We start from the raw sequence: 20,933 nt of genomic DNA, 5'->3' as shown, positions 1-20,933 counted from the left end.
AACGACTGAGCCACCCAGGCGCCCCTTGATTATCTTTTTAAAGACCCTATCTCCGAATATGGTCACACTCTGAGGTCCTGGGGATTAGGACTTCATATGAATTTTGGGGGCACACAACTCAGCCCATAACAGCCATGTACTACAGTGCTTACTTGAATTATTTTACAGCAATCCTATCGTTGTTATTTTAATTTTATAGATTAAACTGATGTACAGAGAGGTCAAGCCCTGACTAAGGTCAAGCCCTAAGGTCAAGCGATACCTAGGAATCAACAGAACTGGGGCTTAAACCCAGATAACCACTCACCAAAGGCTTATGATGCTGAAGGATGAGTTAGAGCTGGCTCAGCAAGTTTACAGGGAATAGACCAGGCAGAGGGGAGAAAGGGGGAAAGGACCTGGAGTGCAAGAGAGCTTGGCACAAATAAGGGAATGAAAAAGTAGAGCTGATGAGGTTACAGAAGTGAGCCAGGGCAAATCATGGCAGTCCTTACAATCCTACAGTTAGGATTAAGATTTTGGTCTTTATCCTAAGAACCATCAGAAAACATTGAAAGATGACTATACCCGCTGAATAGAGAGAATCACTTGAAGGAAATTCAAAAATCTTAGTTTTAATTTTTTTACAGTTGAGGCACCTGGGATCTGCTAGCTTTTTCAGTACATTACACTCAAGCTTCTAAATCTATAATCATGATGGAGAAATATTTGTAGAGTTGGCCTCCTGCAAGTGAGAACTACTTCAAGTAGATGGGCATGTATTTGAAAGGAATGTATAGCATAGGTGAGCTGTATGCTATGCTGGCCTCCTCCGAGGGAATAGGAAGGTTGAGAATTCCAGGTCTGCCATCAGACTAAGACCTCATCTGGGTCTGTTGTTTGGGCAGCCTTAAATGGAGAAATGCAGTCAGGGCCATAGCCCAGCATTAAAACTTCAGTTGTAAAGAGTACGACCAAGCAGCTTTGCCTAATACTTTTAAACAACTTTAGATTTAATTTACATGCTGTAAAATTCATCTGTTCTAAGTGTACAATGACTTTTTTTTTTAAGATTTTGTTTATTTATTTATTTGACAGAGAGAGAGAAACAGCATGAGAGGAGATAGGGTCAGAGGGAGAAGCAGGCTCCCCGCCGAGCCGGGAGCCCGATGTGGGACTCGATCCCAGGACTCTGGGATCATGACCTGAGCCGAAGGCAGTCGCTTAACCAACTGAGCCACCCAGGCGCCCTAAGTGTACAATGACTTTTAATAAATTTACAGCACAATCATCACCATGATTCAATTTGGGAACATTTCCATCACACTGAAAAGATCCGTCCAATTACTTAGCAGCCAGTCGTGGCTTATTCCCACCCCAGGTCTAGTGTGTTTTACTGAACGAGATGACTTTACAGGGCCCAGATACTCTTAAAAGGAACCCAAGACTGGACTCCTAGTTAATATGAATATGGGGCATAGATGTATGTTTCATCAGTGCACCAAGTATGTCCAGACTGGGTCTTTACGTAAAGAATTCCTTCATTCATCCACTACGTGGAGCTTATTATCTAGATGAAGCAAAAGCACTAAGCCTGCGCCCCTATACATGACATGCATGCATCTGTGGAGGTGAGCACACACCATGTGCCAGGACGTGATGAGTAATGTGTATCCAAGACTGAAGACTAGTCGGTGCCATGTGCGCCTGCGCAACTTCACGAGCGCCTAGAAACCGGTAACTGAAATCCCCTGCTCGAGACCTGTCGGTTCAGCTGTTGGGGCCCCGCCGTTTCGGACCTGAGCGCCCACCCGTGACACCCAGCGAACCCAGGCCTGGTAGGTAACCCCCCCACCCCCTCGCTCACCCTACTCAGAGCTCACAAGGAACACCGAGATCGTCGGGTCGCGCACCCCGGCCTCCAGGGAAGCCTCTCTCTCCCTTAGCCACACCCCTCATTTTCCTAGGCCGCGTCTCCTTGGTCGGTGAAGGGCTTAGTCCCGCCCCTCCGAGCTAACGCCAGCAGCCACGTACCACGTTTCTACGTGTCTGGAGCCTGAAAGCGGAAGTTACGCCAGGGACTCGCGGTCGGAGCGCCGGACCTGAAAGGATATAGGCCGCAAGAGGAAAAGGGGCGGGCAGACGGTATTGGAAGGCGCCGGAAGTGGTCGTGCTGAGGAGGGGTGGGAGAGGGGTGGGCCAGGCAGTTCACTTGGCTGTAGCTGGACGCCTCGGTAAGGCGTACTTTCACTTCTTTCCGAGAGCCTGGCCCAGTGTCTCTGCCTCAGCCAACATGGATTTCAGGGAAATTCTCCTGATAGCTTCCAAAGGACAGGGTGTCAACAATGTGCCGGTAAGTACTAGTCGGGCGCTACTGTAGGAGACCCTAATCTTCAAGTTTGGAATCTGTGGCCCGTGGAACTTCCAGGCATCCGCCTGTCCTCTCCGGGAAAGATCTGGACTCCTTATTTCCTTTTCTTGGGCATGCACTCCTGGGGACTCAGGGTGAAAAGGAGCTTGGGGTGAGAGGGGAAAGCCTTCCGGAGAGTGAGTTTCCCTGGCTTAGTCACCCCTGCAACATGGACTTTGCAGTTCGGGTGTTTTAGAGTTGCGTGAAAGCTGGTGAGTGAAACCGTGCCTGGTACATGGTGGAATCTAGCGCTAGTAGTTTCTGGCTTCGGCGTAAACTTCAGCCTAGAGACTGGGAAGGAAGCATGTATGTTGGGGAGTTTCAGGGGTTTTAGGGACTTGGCCTGATAGCTTTTTGGCTGATTTCCCGCCTCAGATGGGGTTGAACATTGTGATTTCTCGAACAAGTTTTCTGACTTGTGGCCCCACCCACCCAGCCAACGAGATGATAAAATTATAACCTCCCAAAGGGTTAATAATACCTTTTGTATTGGGAAGAGAAGTTGAGCGGATTCCACGAAGTCCTTGGCCAACAGAGTGGGTGAGCTAGTTTCACCTTCCCTTTACTTGTGGCCTTCCAGATTTGTCTTTGTTTGAAATCTAGGTTCCATTTGCTCGGTAATATTTGCCAATTCGCTAATATTCGCAGAGCGGTGTAAGACTTTTAAAATCTACATGAAGTCATGGAGAGTGCCTGGTTTGCGGGGTTGTAGCTGTTTTGCATAAACTAATCATTTCTGGATCCTCAGATGGTACCCACAGCACAGCTGTAAACCGACAAATTGCATTGTGATACCTGCGGTTTGAGCAGTGAGGTGTAGAGCTCAACCAGCTCTCTGTTAAAGTCAGTTCAACTGGAATTTATTGAGCTCTCACTGCGTTCTGCATTTCTTAGATTTTTGTGTATTTGCAATGGTTTGGTTTGGTTTGGTTTTTCCCACTCCTGCGCTTTTCTTCTGAGGCTGGCCCATTTTTTTTTACCCTTTTGAAAATATCTGAAGATAGTAAAATAACTGGTAAATAAAACTGATATCTGTCAGTTTAATATTTATTAAATTCCCCTATATTCATCTCCCACCCCAAGTACTCTGAATAATCAGTCATTCCCCTAAGCCATGAGTCATAAGATCTGCAGGTTGAAGTTAAGGGCTTAAACCTTTGAAACCTTGAACAACAGAATTCACTTTCTGCAAATACTGTAAATTTCCTAGGCAAGTCAATATTGGAGCTGGTAACCATTCATCTTTGCATAATTAGGTCCATAGTTTTATTCTAGATCTTCCTGAATTTCAGTGGAGGTCAAAAAATAGATAATACTAGCTTTGATGTCCAGTTAGATTCTTTAGAAGAATGAGAATCAAGTTAATCATTTCTTATTCTAAAAACCAGTAGCTGCTGGGAGAAAAACAGATATTCCTAGAGCAGAAGATTTCAAAATCTGTATTTCAGAATATGTTCATTATCTGTCAACAGATCCATGATTGAAATAACAAAGATTGGAAGCAAAAAAGACAGGTAAATTGGTGAGGTCATTTAAAATTTAATAGATGAATATAGGCATATATTTTATGAAAGCATGCTTTCCCCTGCCCACCCCCACCCCCCACAAAAAGCTAGTAAGCCTAGAAGTTTGATTTAGTTACCATTGTAATCTTTATCTTTTTACATCAGATCAAGTATATCACAAAAGAAACTACTGAGGAACAGAGCAAGATAGTAGTTAAATTTAATCCATGATCTGGCTTTCACTTGGTTCATCTAATTATTCTAAGTTACTTTATCAGCTCAAAGTAAAGCCTCTGAAAGCATACCATCAATTGTGAAATATATATTGTACAGTATAATAGATTATTGCAAAGCAGGTATCCTTGTAATCCATCATCCAAGTCAAGAAACAACATTTCAAGTCACACACACACACACACACACACACACACACGTAAACCATCATCCAAGTCAAGAAACATTTCAAGTCACACACACACACACACCCCACCCCCACCCTCCACCCCCCACACCCATGTTTGCCACAAGCTTGATTGACTGATGGTCAGAGTGCCACAGAGGCTTTGCAGTAATTGACAGGTGTAACTCCTTCCCTCTCTAGTGCTTGGTTCTTGTTTCCCGTTTAGTCGTCTTCCCCACCTTCCATTTGGATCTTATCAGAGCTGATATTCAGATTCCAGTCTTCAGAGTTCCTATGTCAGACCTTTGCTACAGAGAGGACATATGGTGACTAGCACTGATTAGCTCCAAGGGAGGCTAACAGATAAAACACCTGGACTGCCACTTTGAACTCTTTCCAGGGCATCATTTTTAAGAGGTATCTATTGTATCTGGTTTGAGAAACAATGAACATTTCTGTAATGCAACCTCTTTCTTTCCTGTTGTTTCTTTTTAGGAAAAATAGTTATCTTTATAATGTTCTAGTTAAAACAAAGGAAGTATTGCATCATGCCTAGCAATATTAGGCATGCTATCATTTCCCAATGGAAAACTGAATTTAAAAAACAGCTGATCAGGGTGATGTAACCAGTTATTGTCTCAGGCTCTGTTTAAATTTAAAGGAGAAAAGGTATTTTTGGTAATCATGACTTAAATTTTTTCTCCCTGGTTCCTCTAGCAAAAACAAAATTTCTTGTTTTGACAGAATGGTAGAGCTTGGAATATGGATTCTGGTAGGTTGCAAGTACCTATAATTGATGGCTTGTAGTGCATGAGACAAGTTATGTGGTCTTTCTCACAGCCATACTCTGAAAATCATCCCAGACAAGATACTGTAGTTTTGGTGTGACCCTCAAACCAAAAAGTAAAGAAGAAGCCTTCATGTGGTACTAGACATAAGGATTTGGGGGTGATAAGCCCTTGAGGATAAGAATATAGGTACTGAGGGGCGCCTGGGTAGCTCAGTTGATTAAGAGTCTGACTCTTGATTTCAGCTCAAGTCATGATCTCAGGGTCCTGGGACTGAGCCCCGCATCCGGCTTTGTACTGGGCATGGAGCCTCCTTAAGATTCTCTATCCCTCTGTCCCTCCCCCCTCCCTCTCTCCGTGTCTCCCTCCCTCTCTCTCTCTCTTTCTCTCTCCCTCTCCCTTCCCCTCCCCGCCAAAAAAGAATATAGGTACTGAAAAAGGAGCTTAGGGACTCTAACTGGGGTGGCAAATTCAAATGTCTTCAGGGCCAGGTAGGTAATGTAAGTTCTTGAAGTAGTCTGGATATAAAATGATATGGGCCAAGCTCTGTGTATTCAAAAGAAGCCTACCATGTGTTATAGTAGTTATATTTCCTTTTTTTTTTTTTTTTAAGATTTTATTTATTTGAGAGAGAGCACGAGCAGGAGGAGGGGCAGAGGGAGAAGCAGGCTCTCAGCTGAGCAGGGAGCCCGATGCAGGACTCTGGGATCATGACCTGAGCCGAAGGCAGATGCTTAACCAACTGAGCCACCCAGGTGCCCCTATTTCCTTTTAAAGAACAGTAGGAGCCAACAAAATTGTTTCTGCAGGCAGTCACTTTGTAACTTTTGGTCTGTAATCAATTATAGTGGGATTGCCCCCCATGCTTGCATCTAAAGATGACTTTGCCAGTGCCTGAAGTAGCTTTGGATTGCTAGCCTAGAGCAGTACTTCTTTTTTTTTTTTAAAGATTTTATTTATTTATTTGTTAACCAGTGTTTTAGGGAGAAGGTCTTTTTTTTAGAAAAGCTACCCCCGCAGAGATTCTGTTATTTCTCTTCCCCATCACTACCTAAGAGAATCTCTTTCTGAATAATAATAACAAAAATAACTAACATTTATAATGCTTAGTTGGTGCCATGCACTATTCTAAGCACTTTGTGTATATTAATTAATTTAATCACTGTAATGACCATATAAGGAAGGTTGTTTTACAGATGTGGAAACTGAGGCCCAGAGAGATGAAGAAACTTGCCTAAAGTCATACAGCTAATACCTGACAAGGCTACTAATGGCAGAGCAGAGAATTTGCCGACTGGCTCCAGAGTTCTTACTCTTAATCATGATCCTGTGTTACATGAGGAGTATATTGGATGTGAGGATGGTTGTCATCTATAAAGCCTAAACCCATCCAGCTTCCTACCCTCAACTCCAGCCTAATATAGCTTTAGACAATAACTCTTGGTTTTTTATGGCATTTCTCCTCAAGTCTGATGGGAGAGAAATTTAAAGGGCAAACCAACAGAATTTGGAAACTGGTGCGTTGAGAGAGATTTACAGCCTGTTTGGGAGAGTGCCAGCATGGTTAACAGAAATAGTCTGAGGGTGAAGGAAGATAGAAAATTAAGTGGTGGACCTGTTTGAGGTCTTGGCAACGTCCAAGAGGCAGATGAAAATTAGGGAAGGGCATTTAAGATTGTGGTTAGAGCTGGATGAAAGTGTTGGGATTAAGTTAGAAGTGAGACATGTAGTGGGAATACTTTTGGACCTGAAACAGGAGACCTAGATTCTAATTCACACTCTGTTACAAACTGTGTGAGTGACAACCAGTAAATACACAATTGTGCTTTTGGGGCCACTTCTAACATAGAAGAGGCTCTGAGGTACCTATCTGATACTACATTTTATAATCAGGTATATTTTTATAGACACAGTAATAGTAAATTTTACTATTTGATCCTATAGCATCCTGAATAACATGCTTGTTTTATTTTTACCCTCTTAGCCACCCAGCTTAGCAAAACTAATGCAAACCATTCGTTTTCCAGGCCTGTATTTATTCCCTGACTGTGATGTTTTGAGAACATTTTAGAAATTGTGTAGTGATTATTAAATTCAAGGATGTATTCTTTGAATATTCTTAACTCCTAATTCTAACCAATAATAAATCTCTAATATATGTAAAGCTATCAGGAAATTTGTTTTCTACTTTTACAACAATATGTTATCTCCTAAGTAAAGAACAACTTTTCAAGAAGGGATTGACCATTGATTCCAACATAATGTATTTGGTTAACACATGTTTCCAGACAGAAAACTCCTTATTTTCGTAATCTGACCATGGCAGTATAATTTCAATGCAAGGAACACATATGTCTTAAAGTGAGTTAATATTTTTTTAGGTCTGTTGGCTTCAGAATTGCAAATCTTGGCAAGATCTCTCATACTGTATTTAAATGGCATAAGCTTCACTACTGTGGATCATTCATTGGGGTCCAGCAGAATGACTGAGTTGGCTTGCAGTATAATAAAATGGATACACTTAGGGATAAAAGAAACTCTTGTCCAGCTGCTTTTCATGAAGCTCAAACAATGAAGCAGCCTGGTGCCTTGAATCCGATTCAGAATTGGTGGGTGCATCTTGATGTGCTGCTGCTAGAGCTAAATGTGACCATCTGATGCAGGAGAAAGTGCCAAATAGTTCTGCTTTATTAAATAGACTATAATGTAATCCCAGCCTGAGGCTTTTTTAAAACATGGTTCTCTACTGGGCTACCCCTGTAGGGCCAGGGGATTATCTAATATATTCTATTACAACAAGTCTGAAATCTTTTGATACCAGCTCAGTGTTAGGAAGATCTATAGTGATATGCCCAAGAGAAATGATGCTCACACACAAAAAAACCTGTACATACATGTTCACAGCAGCATTGTTCATAATAGCCAAAAAGTAAAAACAAATACCCATCAACTTATGAATGGATAAAATGTGGTACATCAGCACAGTGAAATATTCAGCCATAAAAAAAAAATGAAGTACTGATACATGTTACAACATGAACCTTGAGAACATAAGTGAAAGTACCAAGATACAGAGGCCACTGTATCAGTCAGGGCTCTCCAGAGAAACAGAACCAATAGGATTTATTTTAGGCAATTGGTGCATGTAGTTGTGGGGGCTGGCAAGTCTGAAATTTGTAGAGCAGATACCTTCTCTGAGAGACATCAGTTTTTGCTCTTAAGGCCTTCAGCTGATATAGATGAGTACCACCTACATTATGGAGGGTAAACTGCTTTACCTAAAGTTACCTGATTGTAGATGTTAACCATCCCTGCAAAATACCTTCATAGCAATACCTAGATTAGTGTTGGACTAAATAACGGGGCACTATAGCCTAGCCAAGTTGACATATAAAATTGACCATGAAAACCATATATTGTATGATTTCATTTTTTTCTTTCAGTTTTTATTTGAGAAAAAAAATTATTAGAGAAGTCAACACTGACAACAGAGTAAAATGAGTAAAATTACATTATCACCATTTAAATTTACTTAGGTATTACTCACGTAATTGTCATTTTTAAGTTCTAGGTACAAAATAAAAATAAAAGTTCTAGATATATTCTGTTTTTACTTCAAAAGAATTAAAATGATACCCTTGCTGAAACATTTAATGGTCATAGAAACTAATTGTTTCTTAATTTTAGTTAAGCCAGAGAAATAATTATAATAACTCAGTTCAAGGGTGTTAGGAACCAACTTACAGAGCATTCTCCCAAAGATATTTTCTTGGCCTTGGAAGATATCTATTTTCAAACTTAATAGTAGAGTCAAGTGAAAATTAACAATAAGGGTTTTCCAAATTGAAAAATCTTATATATGTTGTATAAGCACTCATATATATAACCATTTGTCTGTGGTCTGTAAATTTTACCTTATATTGTGATACATATCACTATATAATGGTACACTGGGTACATGATTTCATTTATGTGAAATGTCCAGAATTGGCAAATCTGCAGAAACAGAAAGTAGGTTAATGGTTGCCAGGGGCAGAGGGGCAAGAGGAAGTGGGGAATGACTGCTAAAAGTAAGAGATTTCTGTTTTGGGATAATGTAAATGTTCTGGAATCCAATAGTGGTGATGGTTGTACAACTCTCTGAACATACTAAAAACCAATGAATTGTACACATTAAGTGGGTAGATTTTATGGTATGTGAATTATATCTTAATACAACTGTTAAGAAAATCATCTGTCAAGACCCAGCCCCCCTTTTTTTAACCCCAGATTTCAAGGTTTTGACCTAAACTTTGCCTAAGAGAATATTTTAAAGAGAATATTTCAGTATTTTCCTGGTGTCTGCTTTTGAGTGCATCAAGCTACAAAGGATATAAGAAACTATTGATTATGACTCAGCTCATGTCACTGAATAAGATTAAACCTCATCAAGTTAGGACCTAGCCCTTCTTGTTTCCTAGCAGACCCATGAAATAAGACTTTTTGTAGATTTATTGAATCCCTTCTACATCATAGGACAGGACAAAAAGTACTGCAAAGTTATTGGGTTAAATGTAAAGCCAGCTTAATAAGTACCCTTGAGGATTAGGGGTGTTAGAACAAAAAAGCTGAATTTAAAATTGGCAGTGTGAATGGATGGAAATAGGTGGATACTTTGAAAAAAGCTAAAGGTAATCTTTGGAATTCTTTTCTGAGTGAATCTGAGATCCTGAACACCCCCGTCCTTTGCTGCTTCTTTGTGTTCTGCCTTTCCTATATTTTTATGTTTCTTTTTGGTGTTTCCCAAAGTGCAGTGCATATAGCTCTGACTGTACTGCGATTTTAGATGATACATAAATACTTTTAGTTCTCACAGTTATATATGTGTGTGTGTGTATATATGTGTGTATATATATTATTTCTTAAATGGTTATATTTTAATATGATTTGGAAAAATGTAGCCTAGGTACAAAATAAAAATAAAAGTTCTAGATATATCCTACAAATCTACCTAATGGGATAGGGTGAAACCAATCATTTCATGGATATTATTGTTTGAAGTAAAACTATAATAATAAGTCATGGTGTTAGGTCTGTTTTCTTAAAATTAGTAAATAATAATACAGGTGGCATACTAAAAGGACAAAAATTATGAAGATGTTATGCAAATGACTGAAGCTTAGTCAACTCTGCCCCATTGACACTGTTGTTTTCCCTCTGGGTGCCTGTATTTAGTCGTGAGTAGCTTTTCAGCTAGTCCTATCCCATTACCTATCTCTTGAAGTCCCAGATTAGGAAGAAAGATATCTATCCTAAGATCAAATTAGGAAGTGCTCATTGCTGTAATATCAAGATAATGAACCAGTGCTGTTTAAGGTAATACATGTATATTGGTATTTTGTGGGGGGAAACCTTGTATAAGCTTTGATTTGGCAGGTGAATCTATGGACTAGGTACTTGCAGACACAGGAAAATCTTAAGTCTTGGCCATAAAAATCATCATTCCTCTTACAAATCTACCTAATGGGATAGGGTGAAATGAGTGTATGTGTCTCCTTACGAGTCTATATATGTCTTATGCAACTTGAATCATATTCTTGGTGGCTCTTCCATTAAGAAAAGGTGAACTTCTTGCAGATAAGGCCTATGTTTGAGGTTCTTGTACACCAGGACAATTTTATGTAGCTAGTTAGGTAAAGCAGTATTCTCTTTCTCTAAGTGTTCCTTTCCCTCTCCGTTTCTTCTTTAAATATGGGGCCCCAATCCACAATGGAAAAGGCACAAAGATAGGGACTTACTACTGGATTTTTTGTGACTCAACCAAAGTGACTGAGAAAGGAATCTGGGTGCTCTCTTGGGATTTCGGTCAGGGGTGTGTCAGGTACTCAGGAGAGAAAATATTTATGAGTAGTTTTTCTGTTTTAAAAGTTAGACTTTGAAATACTTAGTTCTAAAGAAGGTTGATTTTTTTTTTTTTAATCAGAATTTTAAAACAATCCAGGGGTGCCTGGGTGGCTCAGTCAGATCATGGGATCGAGTACACTTCTTCTTGCTTCTCTCTCTCCCTCTGCCCCTCCCCCACTTGTGCTTGCTCGCTCTCTCAAAAAAAAAAATTTTTTTTTTAAAACAATCTGTTCTAAGTGGTGATTTCTTTTTAAAAGTTCCCCAGTCCAAGTACCTTTTTGGGAAAATAACCTGAAAATAGTATTTCTCTGAATTGTTCACTTATGCATTATTTAGGATGTTACAAAGAAATTCTGTACCTAAAAACAGTCTTGCATAATCCTATTTAGACCAGAATTTTATAGCTAAGCTTTCATGTGGGTTATATGATCTCTTAATTATTCAGGATCAGTTTTTCAGTCAATATTTAAACCTCTCTGGGGCACTTGGGTGGCTCAGTCATTAAGCATCTGCCTTCGGCTCAGGTTATGATCCCAGGGTCCTGGGATCGAGCCCCGCATCAGGCTCTCTGCTCTACGGGGAGCCTGCCTCTCCCTCGGCCTGCTGCTCTGCCTGCTTGTGCTCTCTCTCTGTCAAATAAATAAATAACATCTTAAAAAAAAAAAGATTCTTCCTCTGCCTCTCCCCCCAGCGCGTGCTCTCTCTCTCTCTCTCTCTCTGTCTCTCAAATGAATAAATAAATAAATCTTAAAAAAAAAAAAATAAGCCTCTCAATTGCTTGACATGATGCCTTACATCTAGTAGCAAATACATTTTTAAAGTTGAATTGATTGTAACTTTACTCCTTTTTCTTTTTAGAAAAGGTATAGTTTGGCAGTGGGGCCTCCCAAAAAAGACCCGAAAGTTAAGGGTGTCCAATCTGCAGCCGTTCAGGCTTTTCTCAGAAGAAAAGAAGAGGAGCTCAGGCAAAAAGGTATGTATCTATAGCCTTATTCTCAATTTTAAAGTCTTCCACCTTCACAACTAGCTTGTACTTAACTAGTGGATGCTTGTAATAACATAATAGGCTGATGGATTTGTGTATGTGTCTGAATCAACTGTGTTTAGAGGATTACATATGTTCTTATGCTGATCATTTGAATGGACATTATCTTTTATTTCCTCTTAAGAGCTTTTGGGGATAGTGACCATATTTTCCACTTGGCCTCACTAGGTCCCAATAGGAACTCCATTCTTTGACCTTCATTCTGAATCTGCTTCTACATATTTTGTTTTTTAATTTTTTTTTATTATTATCAAGAATGCTATCTTAAAGGTTAAAATAGGGACAGTTTTTGAAGACTAGTAAACTCAAGCAGTAGTTTTACCTCAGGCAAATGACAAGGAAACTGATTTAATACATGTAAGTATTCATTTATTCATAATTGATAATGATTGTGAAGTGGGTCCTACTGTTTCCTTAACCTGGTATATTTATTTGGTATGAATTTTCTATATTTAAAGCTAAAAGCCTAGTCTCTCACCTGCTTGTCATATTGAAAGACCCATATGTGACCCACTCATTATGTAAAGATGACTCAACAGGTACTTGTTCAAAGGACTTCCTCATTTCATTCCTAGATGTCTTCAAACTGTAACTTGAATGTTGCTTGTGTTTTGGCCACCTGTTGATTTCAGATGAAATACCTAAGACTTCCAGACCTTGAAATACTTTGTTCTTGTTTTGTCCCTTTTAGCTTTAGAGGAGAAAAGGAGAAAAGAGGAACTAGTGAAAAAGCGAATTGAGCTAAAACATGACAAGAAAGCAAGAGCTATGGCCAAAAGGACAAAGGATAATTTCCATGGTTACAACGGGATTCCCATTGAGGAAAAGTCAAAGAAGAGGCAGGCAGTGGAAAGCCACACTAGCCAGGGAACAGAACAAGAGTATGAGATGGAAGAAGAAGATGAATTCTTAGAATACAATCAAGCAGAGTCAGAGCAGGAGTATGAGGAAGAGCAAGAACCTCCCAAAGTTGAAAGCAAACCAAAGGTCCCCCTTAGAAGTGCCCCACCACTCATGAACTTCACTGATCTACTCAGGCTGGCTGAGAAAAAGCAGTACGAACCAGTGGAGATCAAGGTAGTGAAGAAAACAGAAGAGCGGCCCATGACTGCAGAAGAACTTAGGGAGCGAGAATTCCTTGAACGAAAGCAGAGGAAAAAGAGACCTGAGACAGATGCAAGACTACCTCCAACCAAAAAGGCACCCTCTCAGAAAGAAAGTGTGGGCACAAAACTTAGCAAACATCCTTCCAGGGGTACTCCCCTTCCTCATGCTGAGAAGAAATCCAGACCCAGCACAGCCAATGAGAAACACTTAGGTGTGTCTTCATCCAAATCCATGCCAGGAGAGAGGACCAAAGCAGGATCTGTCAATTGCTCTCAACCCTTGCTTCGTGAGGGCCATGACAGACCTGTCTTCAATGGGGTTGGAAAGCCCCACTCCAGCACCTATTCACCAAGTGTCCCAAAGACTTCTGCTAAGGGGACTCAGAAATCTGCTACTGAGCACAAAGCCAAAAAATCTCCTCCCCATCCTAGCCATTCCAGGCCTGGGTCCATGGTTACCCCACAGAATAAAGCTAAGAGTCCAGGTGTCAGGCAGCCGGGTAACAGCTCCAGCTCAGCTCCTGGACGGCCCGGCACAGGGACTGCTCGGCCTACAGTTAGTTCTGGCCCCGTGCCCAGGCGCCAGAACGGCAGCTCCAGCTTAGGACCTGAGCGATCGGTCAGTGGGACCAAGAGGCCAGCCAGTGACTTCAGTCTCTCCGGACGGACACTCAGTGGTACAGGTGGCCCTGGGCACCCTGCAAGCAGCTCAAGTGGCCCTGGGCGACCCACCAGTGGCTCAGGTGGTTCTGGGAGAGCTATGGGCAGCTCTGGTGGCCCTGGGCGGCCTGTGAGCAGTCCACATGACCTTCGACGACAAGTGAGTGGCTCTGGCCCCTCTGGGCGGCCAGTCAGTGGCCCTGGGCGGCCAATAAGTGGTCCTGGGCGGCCAATAAGTGGCCCTGGGCGGCAAGTCAGTGGCCCTGGGCGGCCAGTCAGTGGCCCTGGGCGGCCAGTCAGTGGCCCTGAGCGGCCAATCAGTGGCCCTGGGCGGCCAGTCAGTGGTCCTGAGCGGCCAGTCAGTGGCCCTGGGCAATCAGTAAGTGGCTCAGTTCCAGCTGGACGGACTGTCAGTAGTTCAGGGCCCGGAAGACCGGTGAGCAGCTTGGGACCCGGGCGACCAGTTAGTAGCTCCAGTCTCCCCCTAAAGCCCAAGTGTACTGTTGTCTCAGAAACAATTTCTTCCAAGAATATAATTAGCCGATCCAGCAATGGACAGATGAATGGAATGAAGCCTTCCTTATCTGGCTACAGATCTGCCCAAGGTAAAATTGTCCCTTACCCTAAGAATATTTCTTTGTTACTAGGAAATTGGAAAGAATACTTTGTTTTATATAACCAGAAGCCCTGCGAACCCTTCCATGTACTCTTATGTTGATAACATTCTGATGCTTTCTCTTTGTGTCTGAGAGTCGCTTGAGTGATCATAACTTGGAAAAGGCTTTAGAAAGAGAGTTATCTAGGACCCTCTGTGTTCACCCCTGTAACATCTCCAAGTGCAATACTTGGCTCTGTGATTCATAAGACAGGGTGAATGTATATGCCTTATATGGTTCAATGAGTTAATTCATCTTTACCTTTTCATGAGAACTAGAGAGACCCGTCTTCAAAAGTTGGGAGTATATTTATACAGTTGAAGCCTTTTGGTGCATTATTTAGTCATCACATACTTGTTAAGTGCCCACGATCTACCGGGAACTATTTTTGATTGCCCTTGTATTTCTGCTTTTCTTCATGGTAATAAGCATTTGTTAAAGTCCTTGTTGGGTGCCATGGAGAATATAAAAAGAAACAAAACATGAGATTCCATGCTTTAAACTTCCTAATTCACCTAGAACATTGGTTCTCAACCAAGGATGATTCTGATGCCCAGTGAACATCTGGCAGTGTCTGGAGACATTTTTGACTGACACAACTGGGGCAGGGATGCTACTGGCATCTGTTAGATAGAGGCCAGAGATGCTGCTGTTATCCTACAATGCACAGGACAGTCTGCTCACAACAAAAAACTATCTGGCCCAAAATGTCAACAGTGCAGAAGTTGAGAAAGAAACCCTGCGCTAAGGAGACAAGCCATGCATATTAACAATAACTCGAGAACAACAAAAGGAGGATCACTAATCAAGGACTAGAAAGCAGTTGTTCCTAGATCTGGTCTATTGATCAGTGTCTGTCTTTTGCAAAGCTTTAATCAGTCTTTTAGCAAAATGACAAAATAAGGATAATGTAGTGAGTTTTTTTAAAGTTAGCCTTACTCATTTTGAACAATTAATCCGTAATTCTGGGAATCTTTCATACTTTGTTGGATTCCTAAAAAATGTACCTAAATTATGGTGATAATAGATGGTAGGTTGTCACCTTCGAGGTTTTTTCTTGGCAAAACTAAAAGTTAGTGATCCTGTAAGCCATTTGTAATTTTTTTTTTTAATTTTACCAGTCTTTTAAATCCAGAAGGAAGGGAACTACCAGGCTAGAAAATGTAACAGATGCTTCTAGTAAACCACTTATAAACAACATGAAGCAGCAGGGTTGATGTAATAATGACTCCATACTATGGGCCAGCGTACTGGCTCTGGTTTTTGAGGATACTGTCTTAATGAGTTCTCAAAATCTCAGTGTATGTAGAACTTTGTTGGGACCATTTTCAGTTTTAATGCTTGGCGTAAATAATGGCTTTTCTATTCTTAGTTCCTCAAAGGCCTCCCTTCCCTAGTGGTTACAAAAGGCAGCGAGGATATGAAGAGGAGGAAGATGATGATGAATATGACTCTGAAATGGAAGATTTTATTGAAGATGAAGGAGAACCTCAGGAAGAAATATCCAAGCACATTCGAGAAATCTTTGGCTATGACCGAAAAAAGTAAGACTAAAAGAAGATTTAGATAAATGATACACCTATTTGGAATGACTCATGCTATGGGGGAAAAATAAACATTAATAGTAGAGGCATTGAATACAGTTCTTTATTAGGAACCACTGGATGATTGTTTATTCTTTTGGCGCTTAATATTTAAGAATTAAGTCAAGAGTTTTTTGTGTAGTTGCATGCCAAAAAATAATCTTTTTAAACTGTCTTTATAAGATGTATATTTAATGAGAGTGAAGCAGTTTAGTGTTGGAAAACTAGATAGGCTTTGAACTCAGCCATCCACAGAGCTATGTTGAAAGCTGGTCTGATCTGACATCTGCTTTTCGTTGATGTAAAAAGCTTTGCTGCTCAAAAGTGTGGTCGCTGGACAGCGGTCGGTACGGGACCAACAGCGTTGACATCACCTGACAACACCATTAGAAATGCAGGCTCTCAGGCCCCACTTCAGAGCTACCAAATCTAAATCACCTTTATAAGGCTCCCAGGTGATTCATAAGCACATTAAAGTTTGAGAAGCCCTGGTATAGAGAGGAAAGATCAGGGTTTGAATGAAAGTTCTACCACTTACTAGCTGGATAAACTTGAGTAAATTATTTTTAGAATGTCATCTGGAAGGGGGCACCTGCGTGGCGAAATCTGTTGAGCATCTGACTCTTGGTTTTGGCTAAGGACATGATCCCAGGGTCATGAGATCAAGCCCCGCGTCAAGCTCTGTGCTCAGCCAAGCTCTGTGCTCAGTGTGGAGTCTGAGATGCTCTCTCTGTCTCTCTCTCAAATAAATAAATCTTTAGGAAAAAAATGACATCTAGAAGGATTAAATGAGGTAGTATGTGTGTAAAACAGAAGGGACTTATCTCCGTGCCTATCAATCGACATTTGCCATCTCCTTTAAAGCCACCAATATGAGAAATTAGAAGGCAATCCTAAGAAAAGATGTTTTTTAAAAAAAGATATTTAGGGGCGCCTGGGTGGCTCAGTTGGTTAAGCGACTGCCTTCGGCTCAGGTCATGATCCTGGAGTCCCTGGATCGAGTCCCGCATCGGGCTCCCTGCTCGGCGGGGAGTCCGCTTCTCTCTCTGACCCTAACCCCTCTCATGTGCTCTCTCTCATTCTCTCTCTCTCAAATAAATAAATAAAAATCTTAAAAAAAAAAAAAAGATATTTAGTAGTAAAAACTAGAATAAAAATCAGATTTAAATATCTACTATTCATAATGTCATTAGCTAGTTAACATGTTCTTGGTCAAGCCATTAATCAGTCTCTGTTTTTTGGTTTTTTTAAGATTTTTATTTATTTATTTGACAGCACAAGCAGGGGGAGCGGCAGGCAGAGGGAGAAGCAGGCTCCGCGCTGAGCAGGGAGCCCGATGTGGGGCTGGATCCCAGGACCCTGGGATCATGACCTGAGCCAAAGGCAGGCGCTTAACCGACGGAGCCACCCAGGTGCCCCTTGAGTCTCTGTTCTAAAGTCCTTCCCTTTCTCATGAAGCTCAAATGAGATTAGTATGTACAAAATGATTTTCATATATATTGTACTTTCAGGATTTTAATATAAACTATCCTGTAACTAGAGGCGAAAGAGGTAAACATTGTTGGATTGGTATCTTCATTGACATTAAATTCTGGAATAGTTGCCTTCAGGGAGTAGTAAGGACTCATTTAATTTCTTTATTTCAGAAACTCACCTCTACCCATCCTCTGCCCTGCTCACTCCTTGTGAAGCAAGAAAGAGTAATTCTAAGTGTGTTTTTGTTATAAAGATACTGATTTTTAAAACAGGAGGATGCAGTTCCTTTAAAAAACTGGGAATTTGGGCTTTTTTAACAACGTTGATTTCCTCTTATCAGATACAAAGATGAAAGCGATTATGCCTTACGTTACATGGAGAGTAGTTGGAAAGAGCAGCAGAAGGAAGAAGCAAAGAGGTAAGCACAAAACTTAACACATTTGTGCAGAAATGTCCTGAACATTCCTTTCTGTTTCCTGCTTCAGTTGCATGCACCATTGGGAGCAGGGTCTTTGGGCCACACAGTTCTGAGTTCCAATCCTGCTTACTTACCGTGGGGCTTTAGACAAATTCCTTAGCCTTTCTAAATCTGTCTCCTTGTTTGTAAAATGAGAATTTACTGTTTTTACTTATTAAGGTACTATATCAAAATAATGTGTACAAGCTGCCTAGTGTAGTGCCTCACCCTTCTGGGCGCACAGTAAGTGCTAGAAGCTGCCTCTGACCCCATTGCAATGTGTTCTTGTCTTTTTTTTTTTTTTTTTTTTTTAAGATTTATTTATTTGAGAGAGAGAGCAAGAGAGAGCAGGAGCAGAGGCAGAGGGGGAAACAGACTCCCCACTGAGCAGGAGCCTGATGCCAGGCTTGATCCCAGGACCCCAGGATCATGACCTGAGCTGAAGGCAGACGCTTAACCGACTGAGCCACCCAGGCGCCCCTCTTTCCCCATCTTGAATTCCCTTTCTGTTATCAGACACATGTCAGTCTTGCTAACCTATACCCCTACCGGCCTTAGGGACCTGAGGAGGGATGGGAATTCTGTCTGATTCCTTGTTTGAATACCTAATAACAAACTAATGATAATTTCTTGGTTTGGGGTAACAAGTGATTACTTTGTTTATAGTGTTAACTTGGTAAAATAATACAATTCAGTCTCGACCCAGAATATTAAACCTTTCTCCCTCTTGCCTTCCCCTCCTGTAACTACATAAAATATCAAAGTGGTGGGAAGGGATAAAAATAGAATGTTATTTTATTTATTGAATAAACTTTCTTCTGATTTTTAAAAGCTGTTAGGATAAGCAGTTTGTATTTTACTACTTTACTGGGAACATTAAGGTATTTGGTGTTGAGGTTTTACGTGAGGTCTTTTTTCTACTGTAAGTGGAGTGAGTAGCAGAGGCTCCTAGTAAAAAGTATACCTGCTAGTTCTCAGTGGTAAAGCCTTGAGGCATTTTTAATGCATCAGCACATTCCATATGAGCTCCCAGTTTAAATTTCACTTTTAATTTTTAAAGAGAGTGGTAATTTCATGTATATTGACAAATGCTTTTTTTTTTTTTTGACAGTTTGAGACTAGGTATGCAGGAGGACTTAGAGGAAATGAGACGTGAAGAAGAAGAAATGAAGCGTCGAAAGGCCAAGAAGCTGAAGAAGCGTTAGCTGCTGCTTTTATTTATTTTTGTGAAATTCTGGAGACACTCTGCTGCAAGGAGGTCCTGCCTTCAGAATGAAGAAGCCCCTTTATGATTTTAGATTTATACTTGGGTACTCAAGGAGAAGGAATGCATACTATCATTTGCAGGCTGTCATTGGAGCATGAAGTATTTTCAGATACTTTCCAGGATTAAATCTGTAATGCAGATGATAGAATGCCCAGTTGAGTGCTCTTAGGAAGTTAACTGTTCACAGGTGCCAGCCTTGATCCTGATGAGCTATGCACTCTGATGTGGGGTCGCTCACCAGTCAGCCAATCTTACATTGTTCCTTTGCTACTTTGAAAAGGAAAAAAAAAGGATTGCCTCGTGACTTCCTAATTCTGCTGTTGTGTGAGTAGGGCACTGCCCGGCTCCCAATCAAACTTACTTTGTCTTTTAATGAGGAACCTGGCCCTTCCATGAATGTTGCCAGCAATAAAGTGACCTGTCCTAATCTATATGTTTGGATTGAGAACTTGAAAATGTAGAGTAGGCTTTATAATTATCGTATGGATGTCATCTCTGTGACTTTGAAGTAAAAATAGAATAAATTATATTGTATTCTGCATTATTCGTGGATTGGATGCTGAGCATTCTTATTCACTAATTTAGGTGATAAGGCAATTAACAAAAAATTTTTTTCAAGTTAAAATACAAGTTACGCCATTTAGTTTAAAAATACTTGTTTCCAAGTTTTCCTTTCAGATTTCCTGTTATGTTGGCTTTAAAATAGACAAGGTCACTGTGCTGATTGATTTTTATCTAAAAAATTCATTTTTATATTGAAGAAAAATGCTTATTTTATTCAAACATTAGATTTGGAAGAGTAATAGTTTAAAAACTGAGGAAGTGACATGTGAGACTCCCCTCTTCCCTCATTCTAAAAATATTTTGGAAAAAGGTGCCCCTGTACCTCTTGATATTAATGACCGTGTTTTATCTTCTTTAGCAATTAATGGCAAAAACCAAAAACTAAATTCATGTGTATCAAGAGCACCACCTTCTCTTTTTGCCCATATTGCACTTTTATTTCAAACTATGCACTGTGAAGAGATTTTTTTCCCAGGTAGAAAAGGATGTTCCCTGTTACTAGTGCTTTACTGGGCTGTGGAACTTTCTTCATTCTCACTTTTTTTCAAGTCATATTTGTAGACTTGATATCTCTTAAGCCTCAAATCCAGGCAGTTCCAATCAGGCTGACATAGATTCTGGCTGGAGAGAAGCCAAGTCTAAAGGAAAGTCAGCAATAGAAAATGAGATATGATGATGCTAGAGAACATTTGTCCTTCTTGATTCTAAATGTGGAGGGTTGGGGGCAGTGGGACATAAGCTTGTAAAACAGTTCCAAACGTTGCTTTCATGTATTCCTTTTTATCCATAAAGCTTTCTTTATTCTTCAAGTTTGGTAGTATAGATTACTATTGTTAGCCTCCTTTAATGGGACAACCATGTGACCCAGACCCTTAAGACTGACTTATTTTGAATTGAGTTTCAAATTTCAGAAGTGCAAGGATTTAACTTTGAAGCTGAATCCTATGAAAGAGGTCTTCATCACTAGGAATAACACCTTTTCTAATGATCCACATGGAACTGTTACACTGGCAGAAAATCCTGTCAACTGCCTCTCACCCATCTCAAATACCTTCAGTGAAACTGGTTTAAGGATAGTGTGATATTCATGTAATGAAATAGGTTTGGAACATTATTTCCTTTGCTGTCACTTTTGTGCCCGCCCCCCCCCCCCC

At 40.7% G+C, this 20,933-nt stretch overlaps 1 protein-coding gene across 3 annotated transcripts; it reads left to right on the top strand.

Moving 5' to 3' along the window:
- The first annotated feature begins 1,712 nt into the window (after nt 1–1,712).
- SPTY2D1 (SPT2 chromatin protein domain containing 1) lies at nt 1,713–20,918 on the top strand. Of its 3 annotated transcripts, none has more exons than XM_032414649.1 (6): nt 1,713–1,817; nt 11,824–11,938; nt 12,702–14,381; nt 15,805–15,976; nt 17,832–17,909; nt 19,060–20,918. In XM_032414649.1, exons 3-6 carry the CDS (start codon nt 12,779–12,781, stop codon nt 19,151–19,153), a joined length of 1,947 nt encoding a protein of 648 aa, XP_032270540.1. In that variant the 5' UTR covers nt 1,713–1,817; nt 11,824–11,938; nt 12,702–12,778; the 3' UTR covers nt 19,154–20,918. The 3 variants fall into 3 exon arrangements, with proteins under 3 accessions (XP_032270540.1, XP_032270541.1, XP_032270539.1); XM_032414650.1 differs by lacking the exon at nt 1,713–1,817 and adding an exon at nt 1,990–2,124; XM_032414648.1 differs by lacking the exon at nt 1,713–1,817 and adding an exon at nt 2,129–2,332.
- Nucleotides 20,919–20,933: the final 15 nt, after the last annotated feature.

Source organism: Phoca vitulina, unplaced genomic scaffold (assembly GCF_004348235.1).
Source record: "Phoca vitulina isolate PV1807 unplaced genomic scaffold, GSC_HSeal_1.0 scaffold16, whole genome shotgun sequence".
NCBI lineage: Eukaryota > Metazoa > Chordata > Mammalia > Carnivora > Phocidae > Phoca > Phoca vitulina.
The sequence above is the reverse complement of the archived record's forward strand: the minus strand, read 5'-3'. Positions and strand labels throughout refer to the sequence as shown.